We start from the raw sequence: 19,658 nt of genomic DNA, 5'->3' as shown, positions 1-19,658 counted from the left end.
ACTGGTTCTGCCCCAGTCACCTGATGCACTGTCACTGGTTCTGCCCCAGTCACCTGACGCTCTGTCACTGGTTCTGCCCCAGTCACCTGACCCTCTGTCACTGGTTCTGCCCCAGTCACCTGATGCTCTGCCACTGGTTCTGCCCCAGTCACCTGACGCTCTGTCACTGGTTCTGCCCCAGTCACCTGACGCTCTGTCACTGGTACTGCCCCAGTCACCTGACGCTCTGTCACTGGTTCTACCCCAGTCACCTGATGCTCTGTCACTGGTTCTACCCCAGTCACCTGACGCTCTGTGACTGGTTCCTTTTGCTGTTTCAGGTTTTACTTATGCTCGAGAAGAAGTTTCATTGTGGGGGAGTCCTGATTCAACCCTTCTGGGTTCTGACGGCAGCTCACTGTGTCGAGACGGCTGGGAAATACTCTGTGCGGCTGGGTATGAATCTTATTGGGTCCCTGCTAGGCCCTCTATGTATCCTGTGCTGTGTATTGCGTAGAGGGAAGGAATAGCACGGAAGTATCATTCTCTCCAGCTGGAATATGAAAATGATTGTAATCTTTTTTGCATATTTTACATTAAATATACAGTAAAATCATAATCATTTTTTATTCTATTTATAGAATTGAACATTAGGAAATATCAATATTGTGACGTAACGTCAGACCGCTGGTTCACATAAACAGTAGGTCACCGAGTCTATCCAGATTCCACCCGCCGGGAAAGTGCCCTGGTCTTACTGACCGCAACAGAATCCCGACCGGGCTATTCCAAAAATGTGTCCAAACTCCCCATAAAATTATCCTAGTCTACAACCTACTAGGATGGTAGCGACACCAACCAGCCCACTAGAGGGTCCATTCAAGAGCTGCACTCATATCTGTGGTACTTCTCAGCCACTCCGGGTAGCCACAGGCTCTCAGTGGAAGCCATACACTTAATATTTCACCCAGGTGGTTTCTGGGAGCAATGGGACCTGGTATCCCGGGCTGGGGACCCAGCAGACCAATCATACAGGGCCCAAGATACTCCAGACTTGAGCCCTGGAAGACTAAACTTTACAGCAGCTTATGGCCCCAGGCCCCACCCGCATGCCAATCCCCCACCCAACACTTAGTAGTGGTTTCTTGACCCTTAGCTCATCCTGCCCTTATCAGAGATATAATAAAGATGAGGGGGGCTTTGCCTGTGCAAACTGTTAAAAACACAGTGACAGTAGACAAAAGGGAGCAGCCAGAGGAAATCAAACGTCCCCCAAGTCTCAGCTCCCCCCGTGTATTCAAACGTACAAAAAATATTTATGCTACTATAAGTACATTTTGTTAGCGAGGGGGCTGACCTTTTTAAAACCTAAAATGAATCTACACTTCTCCAGAATGAGTAAGGCTACTAGAATTGTAATTATCTATGTTGGACACAAGTAGCACGATGCTCAGGACTGCAATGCTTGGAGGTGTTGGTCCCTTTAACTTCTTGCTCTCTCCCCTCTCCCATCTCCTCCCACCTTTCCCCCCTTTCTCCTGTTCACCTGTAGGTGAATATAACCGCCGTAAGCTGGAGAACACGGAGCAGCAGGTCCTTGTGTCCCAGATCATCTGTCACCCTGAGTACAGGAGCCTGGATGCAAACAATGACATTGCTCTTCTGCGCCTCTCTCAGCCGGCCGTCTACAGCAAGTATGTGCTGCCCATCTGCCTGCCCAGCCTGGGGCTCGCCGAAAGCAATCTGACCCTAGAAGGCACTGAGGTGGTGGTGACGGGATGGGGCAACCAGGACGAAGTGTCCCGCAACCGCTCCAGCATCCTCAACTACATCCAGATCCCGCTGGCCGCCCGCAACCAGTGTGCTGAAGTCATGCAGAATGCTCTGTCTGACAACATGCTGTGTGCAGGGCGGCTGGGCGACAAGCAGGACGCCTGCGGCGGGGACAGTGGAGGGCCCATGGTCACCAAGTTCGGGGGCATCTGGTTTCTGGTGGGGTTGGTGAGCTGGGGGGAAGGCTGCGGACGGATGAATAACTTTGGCATATACACCAAGGTCAGCCGTTACCTAGAGTGGATAAGTCAGCAGGTGGTAACCCAGGAAGTGCCGGCGCAACGGCTGTCGGGGACCCCACCCCTAGGGAAGCAAAGTCCCCACAAGCCACAGAAAAACACATCGTAGAGGAGGGGGGCACAGGAGGTTTTTTAAGGCCGGCTACGCCGCTATGAGGAAAACCTGCTTCATTATGACTGCCTACGACAGGGAATATTTAATTACTGCAGGGGGAGGTGTTTAAAAGGTTGTGATTTTAATATACAATGTTAAATCAAAATGTTATTTCGTTGCCAGTGTTAGAAGCATCTATAAAGTAAGGTGCATTGTATCTTCCTGTCATCGAGGGATAGTTTAAAGTTATGTGAAATGACGTTACATGTCTATTGTACTCGGAACTTCCTGTTCCATAAGTGACATCACCAAAGAGGCAATATGGAAGTTCCTGTTATACTTTTTTTTTTAAATAATAACTTTACTATGTTTGTTTAAAAAAAAACAACAATACTGTTTTATTTTTTAAAAGAATAAAAATAGAGCTTAAAATGTGGGGGGTGTATCCAGCCTGTAATGTTATCATCCGTCAAATAGACCGCATAGGTATATTTGTAATCAAACTATTCTGCCTAGAGTGGATGTCCCCTTTGCTTTTGATTCAATCAGGAGTTCTCAGCTCCAGTTCCCAACCCCCTCCTGCCACCCCCCAGCAGGTCAGGTTTTAAGGGTATCCCTGCTTCAGCACAGGTGGCTCAATCTGAGCCACTGATTGAGCCACCTGTGCTGAAGCAGGGACTGATTAAGCCACCTATACTAAATGAAAACCTGACCTGTTGGGGTGTCTTGGGGAGCGGAGTTGAGAACCCCTGGATTAGATAAATGATTCATTTCCAGGGCAGTGTTTGAAGTGTGATTGTACCAGGGGTACAGAGAGGAACACTACTTTTGGGGGAAATTTCCACCCCAGTGCTATACATTTCCATACCACCTTCTTCGTAAAGAAACTGATTTGTGTGTTTAAAAATAATAATAATTTCTGTATTTATAGCATATATATATATATTGTGATTTTTCCAGAACAAGCGTTTTGCCAACATTTTTAATTATTATTATTTTTTAAATGTGGAATAGTTTGACTGCTTGTGTGAGCCATTTGGCCCTAGGTCTAAAGCAGGGGCGGTGGGCAACTCCACTCCTCAAAGGCCACCAACAGGTCAGGTTTTCAGGATATCCCTGCTTCAGCACAGGTAGCTCAATCTTTGACTCAGCCACTCATTGAGCCAGCTGTGCTGAAGCAGGGATATCCTGAAAACCTGACCTGTTCGTGTCCTTCGAGGAGTGAGGTTGGCCACCCCTGCTGTAGGGGGGGGGGGGGGGGGTGAAAATCACCTCACAATTTATAGAAGATAAAATAAATATCTGCAGATGGAGAAATGATATGGTCTTCTTCGGGACAATAAAAGGACAATAATGTGATAACCCAACCAATGAAGTTCAGTTCTTTAAAACCACTTAAATCAGTATTCTCTTTTGCTCTATATATGTTTCAAATGACTTTACCTCTATTATCCAGATCAAATATTTCAGTCTTTTTTTTTATTATTTAGTGAATATTCATGTCACATAAATAATTGTTTTTAGGACTAATTAAAACAGCAATAGGGGATCTTTTTGTGTGCGATTCTTTTACATTATCTGAAATGGATCAAAACAGTAAATCCAGTTACTGGTACACAGGGAAATCAAAATAGCAACTGTCCATGACAATGAGCCAATCAGAGAGAGGAATGTTGCTGTGATACTTGGCATTCCCCTTACTGATTGGCTGCCACTTGCAAGCACCCATTTTGTGCACTGGGATAGTGATAAGGAAACAGAGAGTCTGCTCCATGACCTTGTAAGCTGCCACTGGGCTATAGGCCTTTCTCCCCACCCACCCAACTGCACTAAACACTTGGACTCAACAAATTTGAGCAGACAGGCCACCGCTTTTGTTTAAAACCCACTGAAAAACAAATCTAGCACAGTGAAACAAATGGGCTTGATGGATCCTAACACTCCACTGCAAAGCCACATAGGGTCTGCCAAGTAACCACCATCAGATGGCATGCTAAACCCCCACGGTCCCCAAAAACTACCCATGGCCATCAAAGGAAGACCATTCACTGCTTAAGTTGGCCTCGTTTTACCACCTCCTCCAAAGCTGACTGCAAAGCATCCTGCAGCCCACCATTGAAAATGTCTAGGCTATATGAGATAGGTGGACTCCTGCTTGAACAAACCTCTAGGATCCCCTGTGTGACGGTGGGGGTAGCCAGCCTTCATAATAAATGTGAAGCTTGGCTAGCTACTCCTAAAAAAAACGTGGTTCCCCGGAGACTTATCAGCACTATATGCCGGGGACAATGTGTGTGTTGTGACCCTCTATGTGTTTTAGCTATAAAACTGGGACTTTAATAGTGGATACTTGGGGACAACGAGTGTTAAGATGTCAGATGTGTATAAAATATTGTGGGATAAAGTTATCGGTTGTCCTATAATTTCACCCACGAATCACTCCTGATTTGCGGGTACGCATATGCAGGTTAATACCGTTATGTTTCCCCTATGAAATATTGTTTTCCCCGCCAGCAAAGCCAAGTTTATCATCCAAATCCCAGAGCCCAGGTTAGAGAAAGAAATATGTTTTTAAAATGTGTATTTATCTCTATGGGGGCAGTCCCGGTAATTTGACAAGCCAGGATGTCTGCATAGAGATGGTGGATCAAAAGGGAGGATGGGAGTAGCAAGGTGTCGGGCCATCTGATTGAGCGGTGAAGGGTGGAGAACCAGGTCCAGAGACAAAGGCTCCCTGCGGGGTAGACTTTGTTCTCTCAGACACTGTGGAGCCAACCCAACGGGAGGTATGGGGCTGACAAGGGGAAGCCGTTGACCATAGGCACAGTTCCCATTGGCCAGTTCAAATTTCCCGCTCGCCAGCTATCTGAGCCCTTCAGTACGCCCCCTCCTCTGATGGGGGCAAAAAAAGCCAAGCCTCCTGTTTGTGAGTGGTGGTTGCACTATAATCCATGCGCTGGTTGGTCGGAAGTCCCTGTTCCATGTTAGACATAGGCAGTGGTCGACAAATCACCAAAAAATCTACTCGCCGAACAAAAAAATCTACTCGCCACCTAGTACCACACGTGTGCTGCTTGGGCCAATAGGAGCTCGCCACGATGTGAAATCCACTCGCCCGGGGCGTGCAAATGTATAGGTTTGTCGAACACTGGACATAGGACACAGAGGTCTTTGTAAGGGGACTGCCCGACCAGAGTACTTAATTATTCCTAGGCTTGGTCCGGTGAAGCAGAGGCGGGCTTTTCTAAGGTGCTTTGCTTCCAATATCAAAGCATTGGGCATTGACGCGCCGGAGAAGCAAAGCCAAGCTGAGGACAAGCGCTAGGGATGCGGCCAAGTTCTCATATCGAACGGAGACCCGGTAAGCCATGTATCCTGTAGATAGTACCGTGGTGTTCCTGGCCATGGAGCGGACAGGTTAAGCCTTCCTGAAGCAGGCGTCCTGCACCTAGTGAGTCTAGAGACACCCCCCCACACCCCCATTTAAGCGTGTTTCCTGTATTTTTGTGTTCCATTGTATGCCTGCTGGTTTTTACCAGAATAAACCTCATTTTATTCCACTACTGTGTCCTGCCTAGTGAAATTGATCCCAGAAGGTAAAAGTACTGGTCTCCCGTGTCAGGTTTTTTTCTGGAGGCAGCATTGGGATCACTAGGCTTTGGGCTAGGACTTCTTGTAGGGAATCAGGACAAGTTGTGTGAGGCATACGTTACACAAAGTGGGGAATCCCGCCATTCGTGGTCCCGTTAGTTCAAGTGAATCTTAAGATGTCCCACCGAGCGGGACGATACAGGACCTGGGACCGAGCCGCAGTTGCAGCCCGCTGTGAGGGCTATGGGCTGCCGACGGTCAGTCGAGCAAAGGTACTCCTCACAGAGGACCTGTAGAAGTACAAGGCTAATGTAGCCCACACTATCGAGGTGGCAGTGGAAGGAGTTGCCCAGGAGGAAGCAGACCCCAATACTGAGGAAGGGGAGCCCGGTGATCTGCCCCGGTTGCCGCAGCTACCCCTCCCGGTGAGTTTGCAGCCCTGTTTGCTACCTTGGGTCCAGACTCCGCAGTGGATCCAGTTTGCCCAGCTAACCTTACGTGCTTCTCCCCCCGCCCCTGCCTCCTCGATGTCCGGCCGTGGCAGTTCCCAAGCCTGCCCAGTCCGGGTGTCCTACCACAGCTTTGGCAACTATGTGGACGGTACCGATGACATCGCTGGGTTTCTACAGAATGAAAAGTTGCATGAGCTTAAAGAAATAAATAAACTTTTGGAAGATGAGAAGTTTGAAGCAGAGCACCGACTGCAGAACCAACTGCAAGGTCTGCGTACGCACCTCCAGAAGGCTGAGGAGAAGCAGGAAGACAATCTGCAGGCTGCTAAGGAAGTACAAGTGCTGCAGGAACGTCTGATTACCCAGTATGTCCCCGTAAAGCAGCATGAGAAACTGAAGGCTACCCTGAGCATCACCAAAGCATCACTAGAGGCCAAGCTTAGAACCCAGGTGACTCAGCACAAAAGGGAGCACAAGAAGGTCCAGACACTGAGACAAGTAACTGTGGCCCGAGCAAAGAAATTCATAGTGCTTCACAATACAATGAAAATGTGGAAGCAAACTCAGAGAAAGCAAAGTGTGCAGATAAATTCCCTGAGAAGAGACTTGCAAGACGCACTCAAAAAACGGCTCTCTCAAAGATGAGATTACAGTTCTACAAGGACAAGTATTGACCCTGACTAAGCGTCAGTATCCCACAGCCACAAAAACCCATGAAGACAAGGGTACAGTGAGAGCTGGGAATACCGCACGTCTGAAAAACAAGGTTGCAAAATTTGAACCACCTAAACAAGCACTAGCAAAACCTTCAGCCACCCAATAGGCAACAAAAAAAAGTACACGTGCTGAATCAAAACCAGAAGAATCCTTAGCTAATGAAGCTGAAAAGATGGGACATTCTCTGTAAGTGGATGTGGAATTGCAACTTAATCCCAAAGAAGCTGAACTAGCAACTCCATTGAGTGAAAAAAGTGCAGAGACAGCTTCAAGAGCGGAAAACTCAAAGGGCTGTTTTTAAACGCTCTGCAACTGCAAAAAGCAGCCCAAGATTCAAAGTGGCCCAGTTTAAAGTGGCATGGTCGAGTTTAACAGGGAGTTCAACAGGAGGGAAACAAGGGGACTACAGAACACCTACGGACCCTCAATCCTGGATGTGAACTATGCTGGAAAGTCACACAGTTAACATATAGCCAATTACAACTTGGACCAATTGGAACAGTGGACTGTGTATATAAACTATCCAGACTCAGGGGTAGTCACATCCCTTGAAGAAGTGCGCGCATGCGCACGAAACGCGTTGGGAGGACTCGTTTTTAGAAGCAAATTATTCGCACGGCTGGGTAACAGGAGAGGAGGAGAATAGGAGGATTGAAAACCGGCAGGAGGAGGGAGTCACGCGCAGCAGCACCACTGATCCAGACCCTCTGGAGCCCCAGACAGCATCTGCCACACGTGGGGACGCCAGAGAGTGAGCTCCGGTCGCCATCTTGGATCTACAGAAAGTGCTTCCAGTCCTGCTGCTTTTAATTATCCTGCATCCTGTGAGTAGGGTAACGATTTTGCCCCCCCGGATTAGTGTGTGTAAACATCCAGAATCCTATATTAGTTGTCATTAAATAGCTTTTTATTAATTCTGTCTGGCTAGTTTGTGTTGTGAGTTTGTCTTGTTTGTTTCATGTTGTTAGTGTTATATGTTTTTATGTCCTCAATTTGACATACTGCACTATAATTCTCTCTTTATTTTTTCACATATCACGTCACGTTTTGGAGGAAATCTGCAATTTGCTCATCACCATCACAAAAGGACTTGATTTGGACTATACACGTCACGGTTTGAACTGGCGCCGGCTTATCTTTTTTCCTTTGTCTAGTTACTGACTGTACAGTCAGTTTTTGTCTGGCTGCCTATTATATTTTATTGTCATTGTGTGTTTTAGCGCTGTTTTGCACCGTCTTTTCTGTTTTTGGCTCTGCAACTGTTGCCATACAGTCTGCCTACAATAAGACGAGCACCCGACGTGAGGGAAATCTCATGACCGCGCACGCAGCAAAAAGACTATACTTGGAAAAAGTCCTCCTCGAGCGACTGACGAGTGCTGATCTCAAGCACCTTCGGGAGGAGACACGAATAAACTGGAGAAAGGGCTCCAATCCCAGCGGGACTGAGGTCTCTCTTCCTCCATCCACTCTCATTCAAGTCACACAGATATCTAGAATGAGAGTGGAAGGATGGGCTTTGGCCGTGGCAAGCCCGAGCTTCCCACAAACAGGGGAGGTATGTAACAGGGGAGTTATCACTGTTCAGGAAATGTGCCTCTAATCCAGTAGTGTGGTGGTTAACTGCTGGTAGTCAATAAACCAACACCACCTGGCTGATTAGGTTTCTTAGAAAAGCCTGTCTTTGAGACAGGAAGTGAGATTTTCCTGAGTCTCACAAGTTGTGGGACTGACCATAGGAACAGACGTCTTGAGCCTACCAGAAGAGGCTGCCAGCAAGACACAGGGGAAAGCACCTCTAAACTTGAATGCTGATATAGCCTGAGGAAAAGGCAGCAACTCAGGAACAGAGAAGACTTTCCCTCCAACTACAAGAAACAGATAAGACTTTCCTTGATAAGACTTTTCGTATATCTGCACATATCAAGATATATGTTTGGGGCTGGGAGACATGCTAATCTAAAGGGAGTTGTGGACTGCATAGGTTTCACTAGAAATACTCTCAAGTGGAACAGAAGCTTTGTTTGACTCCTTATTTGCATATGTTTGGATGATTTTCTTATGTTAAAGAAATAGGCGCAATAAAAGCCTTATTTAATTTCACTCTAAAAAGTCTCCATTGCATACCTCTGCACATGTCCTCCTACACCTTCCGACCCCCATTCCAACCAATCCCCCGACATTGTGACTGAGGGTGGGTGGCCGGAGCTCAGTGAGCGGTTCAGGGAAGCTGTATGCTTCAATCCCGACTTTGAGGGCATGAGACTGCGGGCAGCAGAGTCTGCCTCCGTGAAGGTGTTTGATCGATTCCTCCGGCACCGCAGGCTCTTGTACAGAGAGCAAGCCCCTGGAGCTCTGGTCAGTGTGGACTGGTAGGAGACAGTTAGTGGTACCCAAGGAGTACAGGCAGAAGTTACTGCAGGTAGCACATTCTATTCCTCTAGCGGGGCATCGGGGTCACCCGCACCAGAGCCCGGCTATTGCAGACCTTCTACTGGCCGGGAGCATCACAGGAGGTATCAGCATTCTGGCGCGCCTGTAATGCTTGCCAGAGAGTATGCAAGTCGTGTGACCGTGTGAAGGTCCCCCTGAGACCACTACCAGTGATCAGTGAGCCCTTCCAGAGAGTAACGGTAAACATTGTAGGTTCGCTTCTGATCACTTTTCTGTCAGGGAAGCGTTACATCCTCACGGTGGTTGATTCTGTAACCCGGTACCCTGAGGCTGTAGCACTGTTCGATTGAGGCAAGAAAGGTGGCGGAGGCTCTGATTATTTTTTTTTTTACTAGGGTGATACTGACTGATCAGGGGATGCAGTTCATGTCTGAATTGCTCCAGTGGGCTACATGCGGGGTGAAAGCCCTCCGCATAGTCCCTTACCATCCCCAAACCAATGGACTGTGTGAGCGGTTCAATGGGACTTTGAAGCAAATGCTGCGAGCATTTGTGGAGAAGGGAGACTGGGAAGCTCGCTTGCAGCACTTGCTGTTTGCATACCGAGAGCTACCGCAAGAGTCTACCGGCTTCTCCCCTTTCGAACCTCTGTATTGGTGCCGTGTCCGTGGCCCACTCGATCTGTTCCATGAGGGATGGGAAAGGGAGACTACCAATACTGATGGCTCTGTGCTACGATACATGGTGGAGCTCAGGTATTGGTTAGAGAGACTCATGGGGGGGGGTTAGCACAGGCTAACCCCCAGGCAGCTCAGACCAAGCAGAAGCGTTGGTATGATAGGAGTGCCCTTAGTAGGGAGTTCACTCCAGGCAGCAAGTGCTTGTTCTGAAGCTCACTCAGCAGAACAAATTACTGGCTGCCTGGGCCGGCCCGTACACGGTTTATTGAGTGTAATTATGAGGTAAACCTGGATCCAGAGACCGATAGGCACAGGACTTACCACATAAATTTGCTAAAAGCATATCACACAATTGAGCCAGCGGAAACCCGGCAGGAAGGTTGAGTGGAGCAGGTGGGGATAGGTCCCCAGCTCCCAGCTCCCCAACGAGAGCAAGTAAGAGTAATGCTAGAGGAGTACAGGGTCCTGTTTACACTGGCGACACACTTTATTCGAGCTCGGCTAGTCCCACGAATTCGGGTATACCCGGGTGTATTGAGGTTTGTGACTGTTTTCTGCCCGAGTGCATTGAGTTATTTTCCGGCAGGGATTGAAGCATTTTATTCCCGTTGGCTGCAATACTGCACACTACATATATATATATATATACTGCATTACAATTCATGAATTTATGCCATCTGGTAGACACGCGAAGCATTGCAGCCTATTAAATCCTAATCATTATCATTTAACAGATCAGCCGCCCATCAGCCAGGCATGAACCCAGGCTGGGAAGGCAAATGCAACGGGGCTTGTCAGAGGTGAGGAGCGGCGCATTCCAGGTATCTGCCAGGTACATACCGGGTATTTGCTCGAATAAAGTGTGTCGGTGCAGTATGAATAACCTGGGCAGGACCCATCTAACCGATCACCCGGTCCACACCGGGGATCACCGGCCCCTCCACAAGAATGCTTATAGGGTTTCTGCTGAAGCGGAGCATAGGGAGGTAGAACAGATGCTGGCCCTAGGGGTCATAGCATAGTCTTGCCGGTAGTCTTGGTGCTCAAGAAGCATGGGACTACCCGGTTTGACTACCAGCAGCTCAACGCTCAGACCGTGTCAGATGCCTACCCCATGCCCCGCATGGATGAGCTTTTAGATGAGCTTGCTGGGGCAAGGTGTCTGATGACCATGGATCTCTCCTGGGGGTATTGGAAGATCCTGTTGACCCAGGATGCACAGGAAAAGTCGGATTTCATCACCCCGAGTGGCTTATATGAGTTTTCAGTTATGCCATTTGGGATGAAGAATGCGCCGGCTACCTTCCAACTCAACCGCTTACTGGAAGGGATGCAGGGTTTTGCACGGGTGTACCTCGATGATCTAGCCATTTTTAGTGACACCTGGGGTGTACATCTTGAACATGTAGCGGTGGTGCTAACTAGGATTAGGGAAGCTGGGTTAACCCTCAAGCCATCCAAGTGCCTGGTCGGCATGGCAGAAGTACTGTACCTCGGTCACAGGGTAGCGGGTGAAGGGAGAGGAGGGGGGGGCTCTTCTTGCCTGAGCCTGCCAAGGTGGAAGCAATTGTCAACAGGCCGGTTCCCCATACTAAGAACAGGTCAAGGCACCACCGGCTACTACTGTAAATTTGTGCCCAGTATAGCGCCCTGACCAAGCCCCTGACTGATTTGACCAAGAAAATGATCTGACCAGAATGATATTGCTGCCCGAAATTTTCCAGCTGCCTCGTTGGATTCGGGCTTGTTGCAGCGTAGCTCTGCTGGAATCCCTCTGGAGACTTCCCTCATGGGCATTTCCGGTGTCTGACGTCACCTCAGGTTGGACCCGCATCACTTCCGGTGATACTTGCATGCGTCACTTCTGGTTTTCGCTATGGAGCAACTTCAAGCAAACAGCGATCAGTCCTCTGTCCTTTTATGGTTCCATTTAGACTGTCATTCAATCGCACAGCATTTTACAGCTTTATGCTGCTTCCTCAGGAGAATTCCCCTGAGCAAGCAGTGTAAAGCTGTGAAACGCGTTGAGATTGAGGGATACTAGCGGAGCTACGCCGTAACAAGCCCGAATTCAATGGGGCAGCTGGAAAATTTCACCCAGCGATACCATTCCGGGTCCCTCATGTACCCTATATGCCTTCAAAATGTGAGTACATGAAGCAGATGCTTTTTTATCATAAATGTGATATTTTGGTCTGCAGTATGTTTCTTTCTACTCTTTTACCCTGAGGTAAATCTCCCTATATCATCACAAGAAGGAGCAGCACAGCCACAGTTTGGAGACAGGCTTTATTTACACTAACATACTCTAAGTAGAACACCCATAAGAGCCGAGATCCCATTCACCCCACAACTTGACATAACAGTGTGCACTATATTTTCTCTTTTATTTTGGGTTGATCCTGCTCCCTCTGGAATTTGTGGAGAGTTGTACGTGGAGGAGTTTTTGAAAACAAGTCCCCAACTGAGGTTTTGAGCAATTTCACCCGAGTATTATAATTTATTATATATATTTTATTCCCATTTTCACTCATTTATTATAATCACTTATTATAATCACTTGATCACTTATAATCACTTGGTCACTTATTATAATCACTTGATAACTTATTGTATATGGTGTGGAAGCGCTGCTCAATACCACTTTGTGGTGTTAGTCAAAACAACTGCCAACAACTGAGAAAACATGGTCTTCAGTCTAAGAATTAACTTCACTGCCTTGAAAAACTAGATATCATTATCTCCCTCCCAACCTCCCAAGTCCACCAACATATTGTCTTGGGCTGTTCTCTTACCCCTCTGACCCTTCCGACAAATCTTAACCAACTCACTTCCAGAAGCCAAGGTCTGATCCATACGTCCTCACAGCAGCCGCTCCAAAGTCTACACTCTCGTAGCTTTTCAACCTAAAGAAAACCCCAACAAGTAAAATGTATTGGATAACTTCCAGAACACCAACACCCGATCCTCATAATTCTGTCCTCATTAAAACCAACATGGCTGCCGAGGTCACAACCCCTATTCTAAATGAATAAGTGCCATAGTACTCATCTGATCCCATTACTCTCAAACTCTTCTTGATAACACTAACGAACTGGAAAATGGACAATGGATTACCGCTTGCATGCACAACAACCGACCAGCGACCACAAGTCTCACTTCATGGAACCCCTGAACCGCTATTCGACTGGACGCAGTTCAAGATCCTGCGTAACGAACAAAGTTAATCAATCATCCTGCTTTTCTGGTCTTCCCAACATACAACTCCAACCACTACATGATCCAAGAATAAGCACCCTTTCCTCCCACCTCATTGCTTACGCTTAAGGCTCCAAAGAAAGCCAATAGAAAAGCTACCCTAATGAGACAAACCTTAAAATCCAAACTGTACACCTACTCAGTTGCTTTTAACATCTTAGCTAATACCTCTAGAGTTACTGGCCTCTGCAGATCTCTCCCTGATCCTCACCTACCACAAGTGACCCACACCTTTTTAACTATAAAAACCTTCGTCCAGTCACTTATGTTGAATAACTTGCAGATAAAATAAAACCCTGCCACGTGTTTAGTGACCACCCTCACTATTAAGGCTCAACACAAAAATGCAATATACCTGCCACAGGATCAAAACTTCCTCCCAGGCAATCTTGTCAAAGCCGCTTCCAGCAAGTCGGCTTTCGGCACTGCCGGCCATTCCACAATGCTCCCGGTGCTACTTGTCGGAAAGCACACGCCGGGCCCTGAAACAAATATTCTACTCTAAACAACACAGCACTAAACATCTCAGCAACGGAACTACCAGTGGGGAATTAGCGGGTAATTAGATTATGCGCCATTACCACCCCAGAATTATTAGATTGAAACACTACACTTTTATGCCTCAACTGAGGACCCCACATCTCAACTGCCATCATGATAGGAAACAACTGAAGCCTTTGCTGTGTGTATTATATAAATGCAAGTGACCCAATGCTAGGTAAAAACCATATTTGAATGTTGTTTTCTGTCTACCCCTAATCAAATTAAGTGTTGACATCTAGGCAGGGAACACCTTGTGTAGAAAACCATCTGTTTGAATGTGCCTCAGATGTGCTAATTAAGCAGACAGAACCACACTGTCAGACGACTGTTTAGACCCATATAAACCCAGGTAGAACAGCTTTAGTCTGCATGCAACACATCTCCAAGTGGCCCATTATAAGTGGCAGGACAACTGAACAACTGAAGTTTAAAAGGAAGGACCCCTTACCCTAACAAAATCATCTTCTCTCCTCAGGTAATATCCCATATCTGAATCCTGTCTGCTTCAACTCTTTGCTGTTTGTATGTCAGTATATGCAACTGAAACAATCTTAGGTAATATCCCATATCTGAATCCTGTCTGCTTCAACTCTTTGCTGTGTGTATGTCAGTATATGCAACTAAAACAATCTTAGGTAATATCCCATATCTGAATCCGGCCCATTATAAGTGGCAGGATTACTGAACAACTGAAGTTTAAAAGGAAGTTCAAAAGAAGTGAGGAAGAAGTGGACACCCCGTCTGATTCCTGCATTTGAACTACGCTGGAAAGGAGGATATCATCTATACCAGACTGCATCATTACTGCTGTGATGCTGCCTTTACCATTTATATTTGCTGTGACTTCACTTCTTAAATTATGCACTTCTTTTCACCAGCCTCAGTATGTCTCTAACTCTATTCATATATCTCCATCTCTCCTTCCTTCCCCACTTCTCAGTTCACATTAACTCCTTTCTTACCTGCGTCCTCTGACACCACACAGCTATACACCCTGCACTAAAAAACACCCCTACAAATCATCCTCACACATTCTCTTTCTATCCATGCTTCTCCTCCTTGCTTCTGGGGATATCTCTCCCAATCCTGGTCCTTGCCTTATTTCTACATGCGCTCGTCCTTGCCTGCCAATTGCAGCCTCTACTCCCACACTCCGCGCACTGATGGCAGGGGTGGAGGCGTGGGGCTCCTGCTCTCCTCTCTCTGCCGTTACCGAACCCTTCCTATTCCTCCATCTCTTGCTTTTCCCTCCTTTGAGGCTCACACTGTCCAGATCTTCTCTCCTCTCCCTGTCCATGTGGCGGTCATCTATCGCCCACCTACCTCTACTCATCCCCTTTCTGCCTTTCTCTCTCACTTTGAATCCTGGCTCTCTTTCTTTCTCTCCTCAGACTCCCCTGTTCTTCTTCTTGGGGACTTCAATTGCCACATTGATGACCCCTCTCTCCCTTGGGATCCCAGCTTTCTTTCTCTAACCTCTTTTTTTGGCCTTCAACAGTGGACTGCAGCCAGCACCCACAAGGATGGCCACTACTTAGACCTGGTTTTCACTAAAAACTTCTCTCTCTCCGATTTCTCCATTTCCCCTTTTCCTCTCTCTATCTCGCTTCTCCCCTTCTATCTACCCCCCGGTTCTGCAGAAACCTGCGCTCTATTCACTTACCTGACTTTGAGTCCACTTTATGCTCCTCCCTCTCCTCTCTGCTACAGACCCTGACAACCTGGTCAGGAACTACAACTCTGTCTTGGCCTTGTCTCTTGATCAACATGCCCCGCTTTCTCTCTGCCGCCCTCGCCCTTCTAACCCTAGACCCTGGCTAAATTCCCACACGCGCATGCTGCGTTCCTCCACTCGTTCCTCTGAACGCCTCTGGAGGAAGTCTCACACTCTCGCAGACTTCCTTCACTACAAATTTATGCTATCCTGTTTCAACTCTGCCCTCTCGCAAGCTAAACAAGCCTACTTTTCTACTGTAATCAACATGCACAAGTCTAACCCACGCCGACTGTTCTCTGTCTTTGATACTCTACTCAAACCACCCTCAGCTGCCTCTCCTTCCTCCATCTCCGCTCAAGATTTTGCTGACTATTTTAAGGAAAAGGTGGAATCCATACGTCAGAACATCCACTCTGTTTCTTCCTCCCATCCTACACCTCTTCCTAAATCTCCACCTGCCTTCCTTGACTCTTTTTCCACTGTCTCAGAGGAGGATGTGTCTCTGTTGATCGCCTCTTCTCCCTCTACCACTTACCCTCTTGACCCCATTCCCTCCATCTCCTAAAACCTCTTGCTCCTACTATAATCCCTACGCTCACACACATTTTTAACTCCTCCCTCTGCTCTGGAACCTTTCCATCCTCTTTCAAACATGCAACAGTCATACCATTACTCAAAAACAGCAAGCTTGACCCTACCTGTCTTTCTAACTATCGACCTGTCTCCCTCCTGCCTTTTGCCTCTAAACACCTTGAATGTCTTGTATTCTCTCGATTGCTCCATTTTCTCAACACCTATTCTCTCCTAGACCCTCTACAATCTGGCTTCCGCACTGCTCATTCCACGGAAACAGCCCTCACTAACATAACTGACGAACCTCCATGCTGCCAAAGACAGAGGTCATTAGACTCTGCTCATATTACTCGACCTCTCTGCAGCATTTGACACCGTGGACCACCCTCTTCTCCTTCATATTCTCCATACTCTTGGTATTTGGAACAAAGCTCTATCCTGGATCTCATCCTACCTCTCCCATCGTACTTTCAGTGTCTCTTCTTCTAACACCTCCTCCTCCTCTATTGATCTGTCTGTGGGGGTACCCCAGGGCTCTGTCCTGGGACCTCTTCTCTTTTCTCTGTACACACTCTCTCTAGGTGACCTAATAACATCTTTTGGGTTGAAATATCACCTCTATGCTGACGACACACAAATATACTTTTCAACACCCGACCTTACACCTGCTGTACAAACCAATGTTTCTGAATGTCTCTCTGCTATATCATCCTGGATGGCCCTCCGCCGCTTATAGTAAGTGCGATGGCGACGGAGCGTCTAGAAATTTGGAAGCTGGGTCTATTTGATTTTTTTAGAGACAGTCACCACATGTGACTGTCTCTAAACCAATCAAATTGCGCGGCCCGCCCCTTTTGGTAACGTCACTGGCCTTGTCGCCAGTGACATCGCTAAAAGTTAAATTACAACTTTTGCCGGTGGCGATGGGTGATGTCATCGGTCGCGTCGCCAGCATTATAAGCGCGGCCTTAGCAGGCAATGCCCTCTGCACACAGCCCCTCAACAAAGCTGTCTCCCTATCGAAGGACACATAAACAACCTTACAAACCTCATTATCTGTTTGATTATTCAAAAAGGTTCTCAGGTTATGAAAGATGAGTTAACTGGAAAGATCTAGGTTTCTTTCTGGGAACCATTTCTAAAGGAGATATCCTTAGCTCCTCAAGGGAGGAGGTTCAAGGAACGTTCTCTGCATCCGGTCCAACCTCAACTTCTCCAACTTTTTCTCCACTAATCTTATGCTGCCTGACACCAAGTTATCCACCCAGAACTTCTTCCATTCTCCAACAAACAGTATTTTAATACCCCACGAAAAACATTCTAACAATAACTGGGCTACAACCCTTGTAGGATACCGCTTCAACTAAATCCCCATTTTACTTACCAGCACTGGCAACACTGCCCTACCCACTGCCAACCTTTCCAGCTGATTTCCATCCCCCAGCACTGTCCTTCCTAAAGCAATGCAACACCTAGTGGTTCCCCCCAAACACTCGTGCTTACATTTGCACTTTTCAGCCCCCCCTACACTGGCCATCATTAAACTGCCAACAACAACCCTTTTCAGCCACTTGTTGTCACAATCCACGTCTCTAACTACTTTAACTTCTTATTGAACGCTCAACTAGGCCTACCCACTGAGAAAGTGTGTGTGTACTGGGAGGTGCTGGTCCTGTTTCCTAATTAACCTCACAAGCTCCATGATTAAAATGTTCAACATTCTGCTGGCCTATGATGAAACTTCGGACCATAGCGCACGTGAGGTTTTTATGTGATTATATACTGTATATCAGTGGAGATTTTCTATGATAATATGTCACAGAGCCGGCCTTAGGCATGACGTCGGTCACCATGGCAGCGCAACGCTACAAGAGACGGCCGCTCCGGAAAAGGTAAGCGGACAAAGGAAACATACTCCCCCCCCTCCCCACCTACCTCTGCCAGTCCAGGGGCGCCGCGCTCCCTCCTCCTGTCGGCGTCTGGATCAAACTCTGGTCGGGTGAAAGTTGGTTGCCAGCGTTGAGAGGAGGGAGCGCAGAGCCCAAGGCAGCGGCCTTGCCCTGAGGCCAGCCTTCCGATAGCACGGCTTTATTAATCTATTCATCTCCAAATAGATTGACCTACACTAAATGTGATAGATACCTGTAAACACACCAGAGAAATCTGCAATATGTGCACATTTCAATTATTTCAATATATTTTGCATGCTAAAATGAAATTTGGAGGTGGATGAGTCCATGGGTCTCTCTCCTCTCTTCTCCTCGAGGTTTTGGAGTGACTGTAATGCCAAGTCACATTATTGTAAGATAATGCAGCGTTATCCTGAAATAACAAAACATTAACGAATGAGCCACTGACTGAGCCACCTGTGCTGAAGCAGGGATATCCTGAAAACCTGACCTGTTGGTGGCCCATGAGGACTGGAGTTGGCCGCCCCTGCATTAACCTTATTCTAATTAGCTCTATAACAGCCGTTATTTTTGCATATAATGGCGAGTGAATCCGGCATTAACTCAGGGAAAATACCGGCCATTCTGGTATTAGGTAACATCACATTATGTGCCCCGATATAAAGGCGCTTAGTAAAGGTAGCCCTAATTGTTGACTCCTTTGGCTGCTGTATGTGTTTTTTGTTATTCTGTGTTGGTAACTTTACACACAGCACAGTTAGGATGGTGCAAGACACACGCTGACGTATTCTCTCCAGTAACACGTGTTCCTGTGTGGTGGTTCAACAGGATATATAACCAGTTACATCTCTGTTTTGTCAATCCTCATTCTCGTGACTTACAGTCATTGGCTGCTGGCTCGTGCTGGATCTGTGACTGTGTCTCAGTGATTTGATGGTCCATAGTTCACTTCTGTCACTGTGTGGTGAGAAGAAGCACATGCGATAGGCCCCTTTTGGGGTGTTGATACTCCACAAAGGAAGGACAAACTCTACAATGTATCAGATCATTACACATGGTTAATCATGAAATGGACACACAGCACTCACCAATACTCCTCAATCCTGCCCTCCATCCTCCTCCCCCGTACAGGCCACTTGAACATAGTGTACATAGCATGGGCTGCATTGTGTGTTGATCTATGCTTTGTGTATCCACGGTCAATATTTGCTTGGACTGATAATTAACCAGGGACGCCCTGAGCGCTGCGCTGCCACTCACAGTGTAAAGAGATACCCCTCACTCTTACAGAAAGATCAAGAAGACACCCCTCTCAAGCGAAACCTTGAGAACCCCTCCTGACCATCCCAAGACACTCCCAGCCAAGGTAGGTGCTGAAATATAAAGAATGGTAGAGCGGCATTTTGAAATGAAGCCACTCGGAAGGAAGGAAGGACTGAGTATAGACATAGAACCGGTTGGCTGGCCTATGGGCTGTATTTTGGAATAGCGTGGCTTAGTGCCATGTATATAGGAAGAGATGAGGACATACAGGACTAGGTATTCCGGGCTGATTCCCTGGGGGAGGGGGAGAATGGAGGAGATAAAGGATTGAATAATTGGAGCACAAGGGACAGGACTGGGCGTGGGGTGAAATGACAGAAGGGAGATGTTAATAACGATGCAGGTATGTGGTTCC

At 47.3% G+C, this 19,658-nt stretch overlaps 2 protein-coding genes across 3 annotated transcripts in view; both read left to right on the top strand.

Moving 5' to 3' along the window:
• PROC (protein C, inactivator of coagulation factors Va and VIIIa) overlaps positions 1-2,581 on the top strand; it is a 36,691-nt gene extending 34,110 nt beyond the window's left edge. The window contains exons 8-9 of the mRNA XM_075569615.1: positions 321-435; positions 1,532-2,581. Coding sequence (XP_075425730.1) covers positions 321-435; positions 1,532-2,160 — 744 coding nt within the window. The 3' untranslated portion in view covers positions 2,161-2,581. The remainder of the gene's footprint in view (positions 1-320; positions 436-1,531) is intronic.
• Positions 2,582-19,206: 16,625 nt separating this feature from the next.
• The window catches only part of LOC142465581 (venom prothrombin activator porpharin-D-like), a 34,358-nt gene continuing 33,906 nt past the window's right edge, over positions 19,207-19,658 (top strand). Inside the window, exon 1 of one of the 2 annotated variants that reach the window (XM_075569613.1) lies at positions 19,207-19,346. The gene's annotated coding sequence lies outside the window, so the exon portion shown is untranslated. Of the gene's footprint in view, positions 19,347-19,531; positions 19,647-19,658 lie in introns of those variants that run through there. The other variant, XM_075569614.1, reaches the window with a different exon arrangement.

Source organism: Ascaphus truei, chromosome 14 (genome assembly GCF_040206685.1).
Source record: "Ascaphus truei isolate aAscTru1 chromosome 14, aAscTru1.hap1, whole genome shotgun sequence".
NCBI lineage: Eukaryota > Metazoa > Chordata > Amphibia > Anura > Ascaphidae > Ascaphus > Ascaphus truei.
This window is presented reverse-complemented; position numbering and strand designations above follow the sequence as displayed.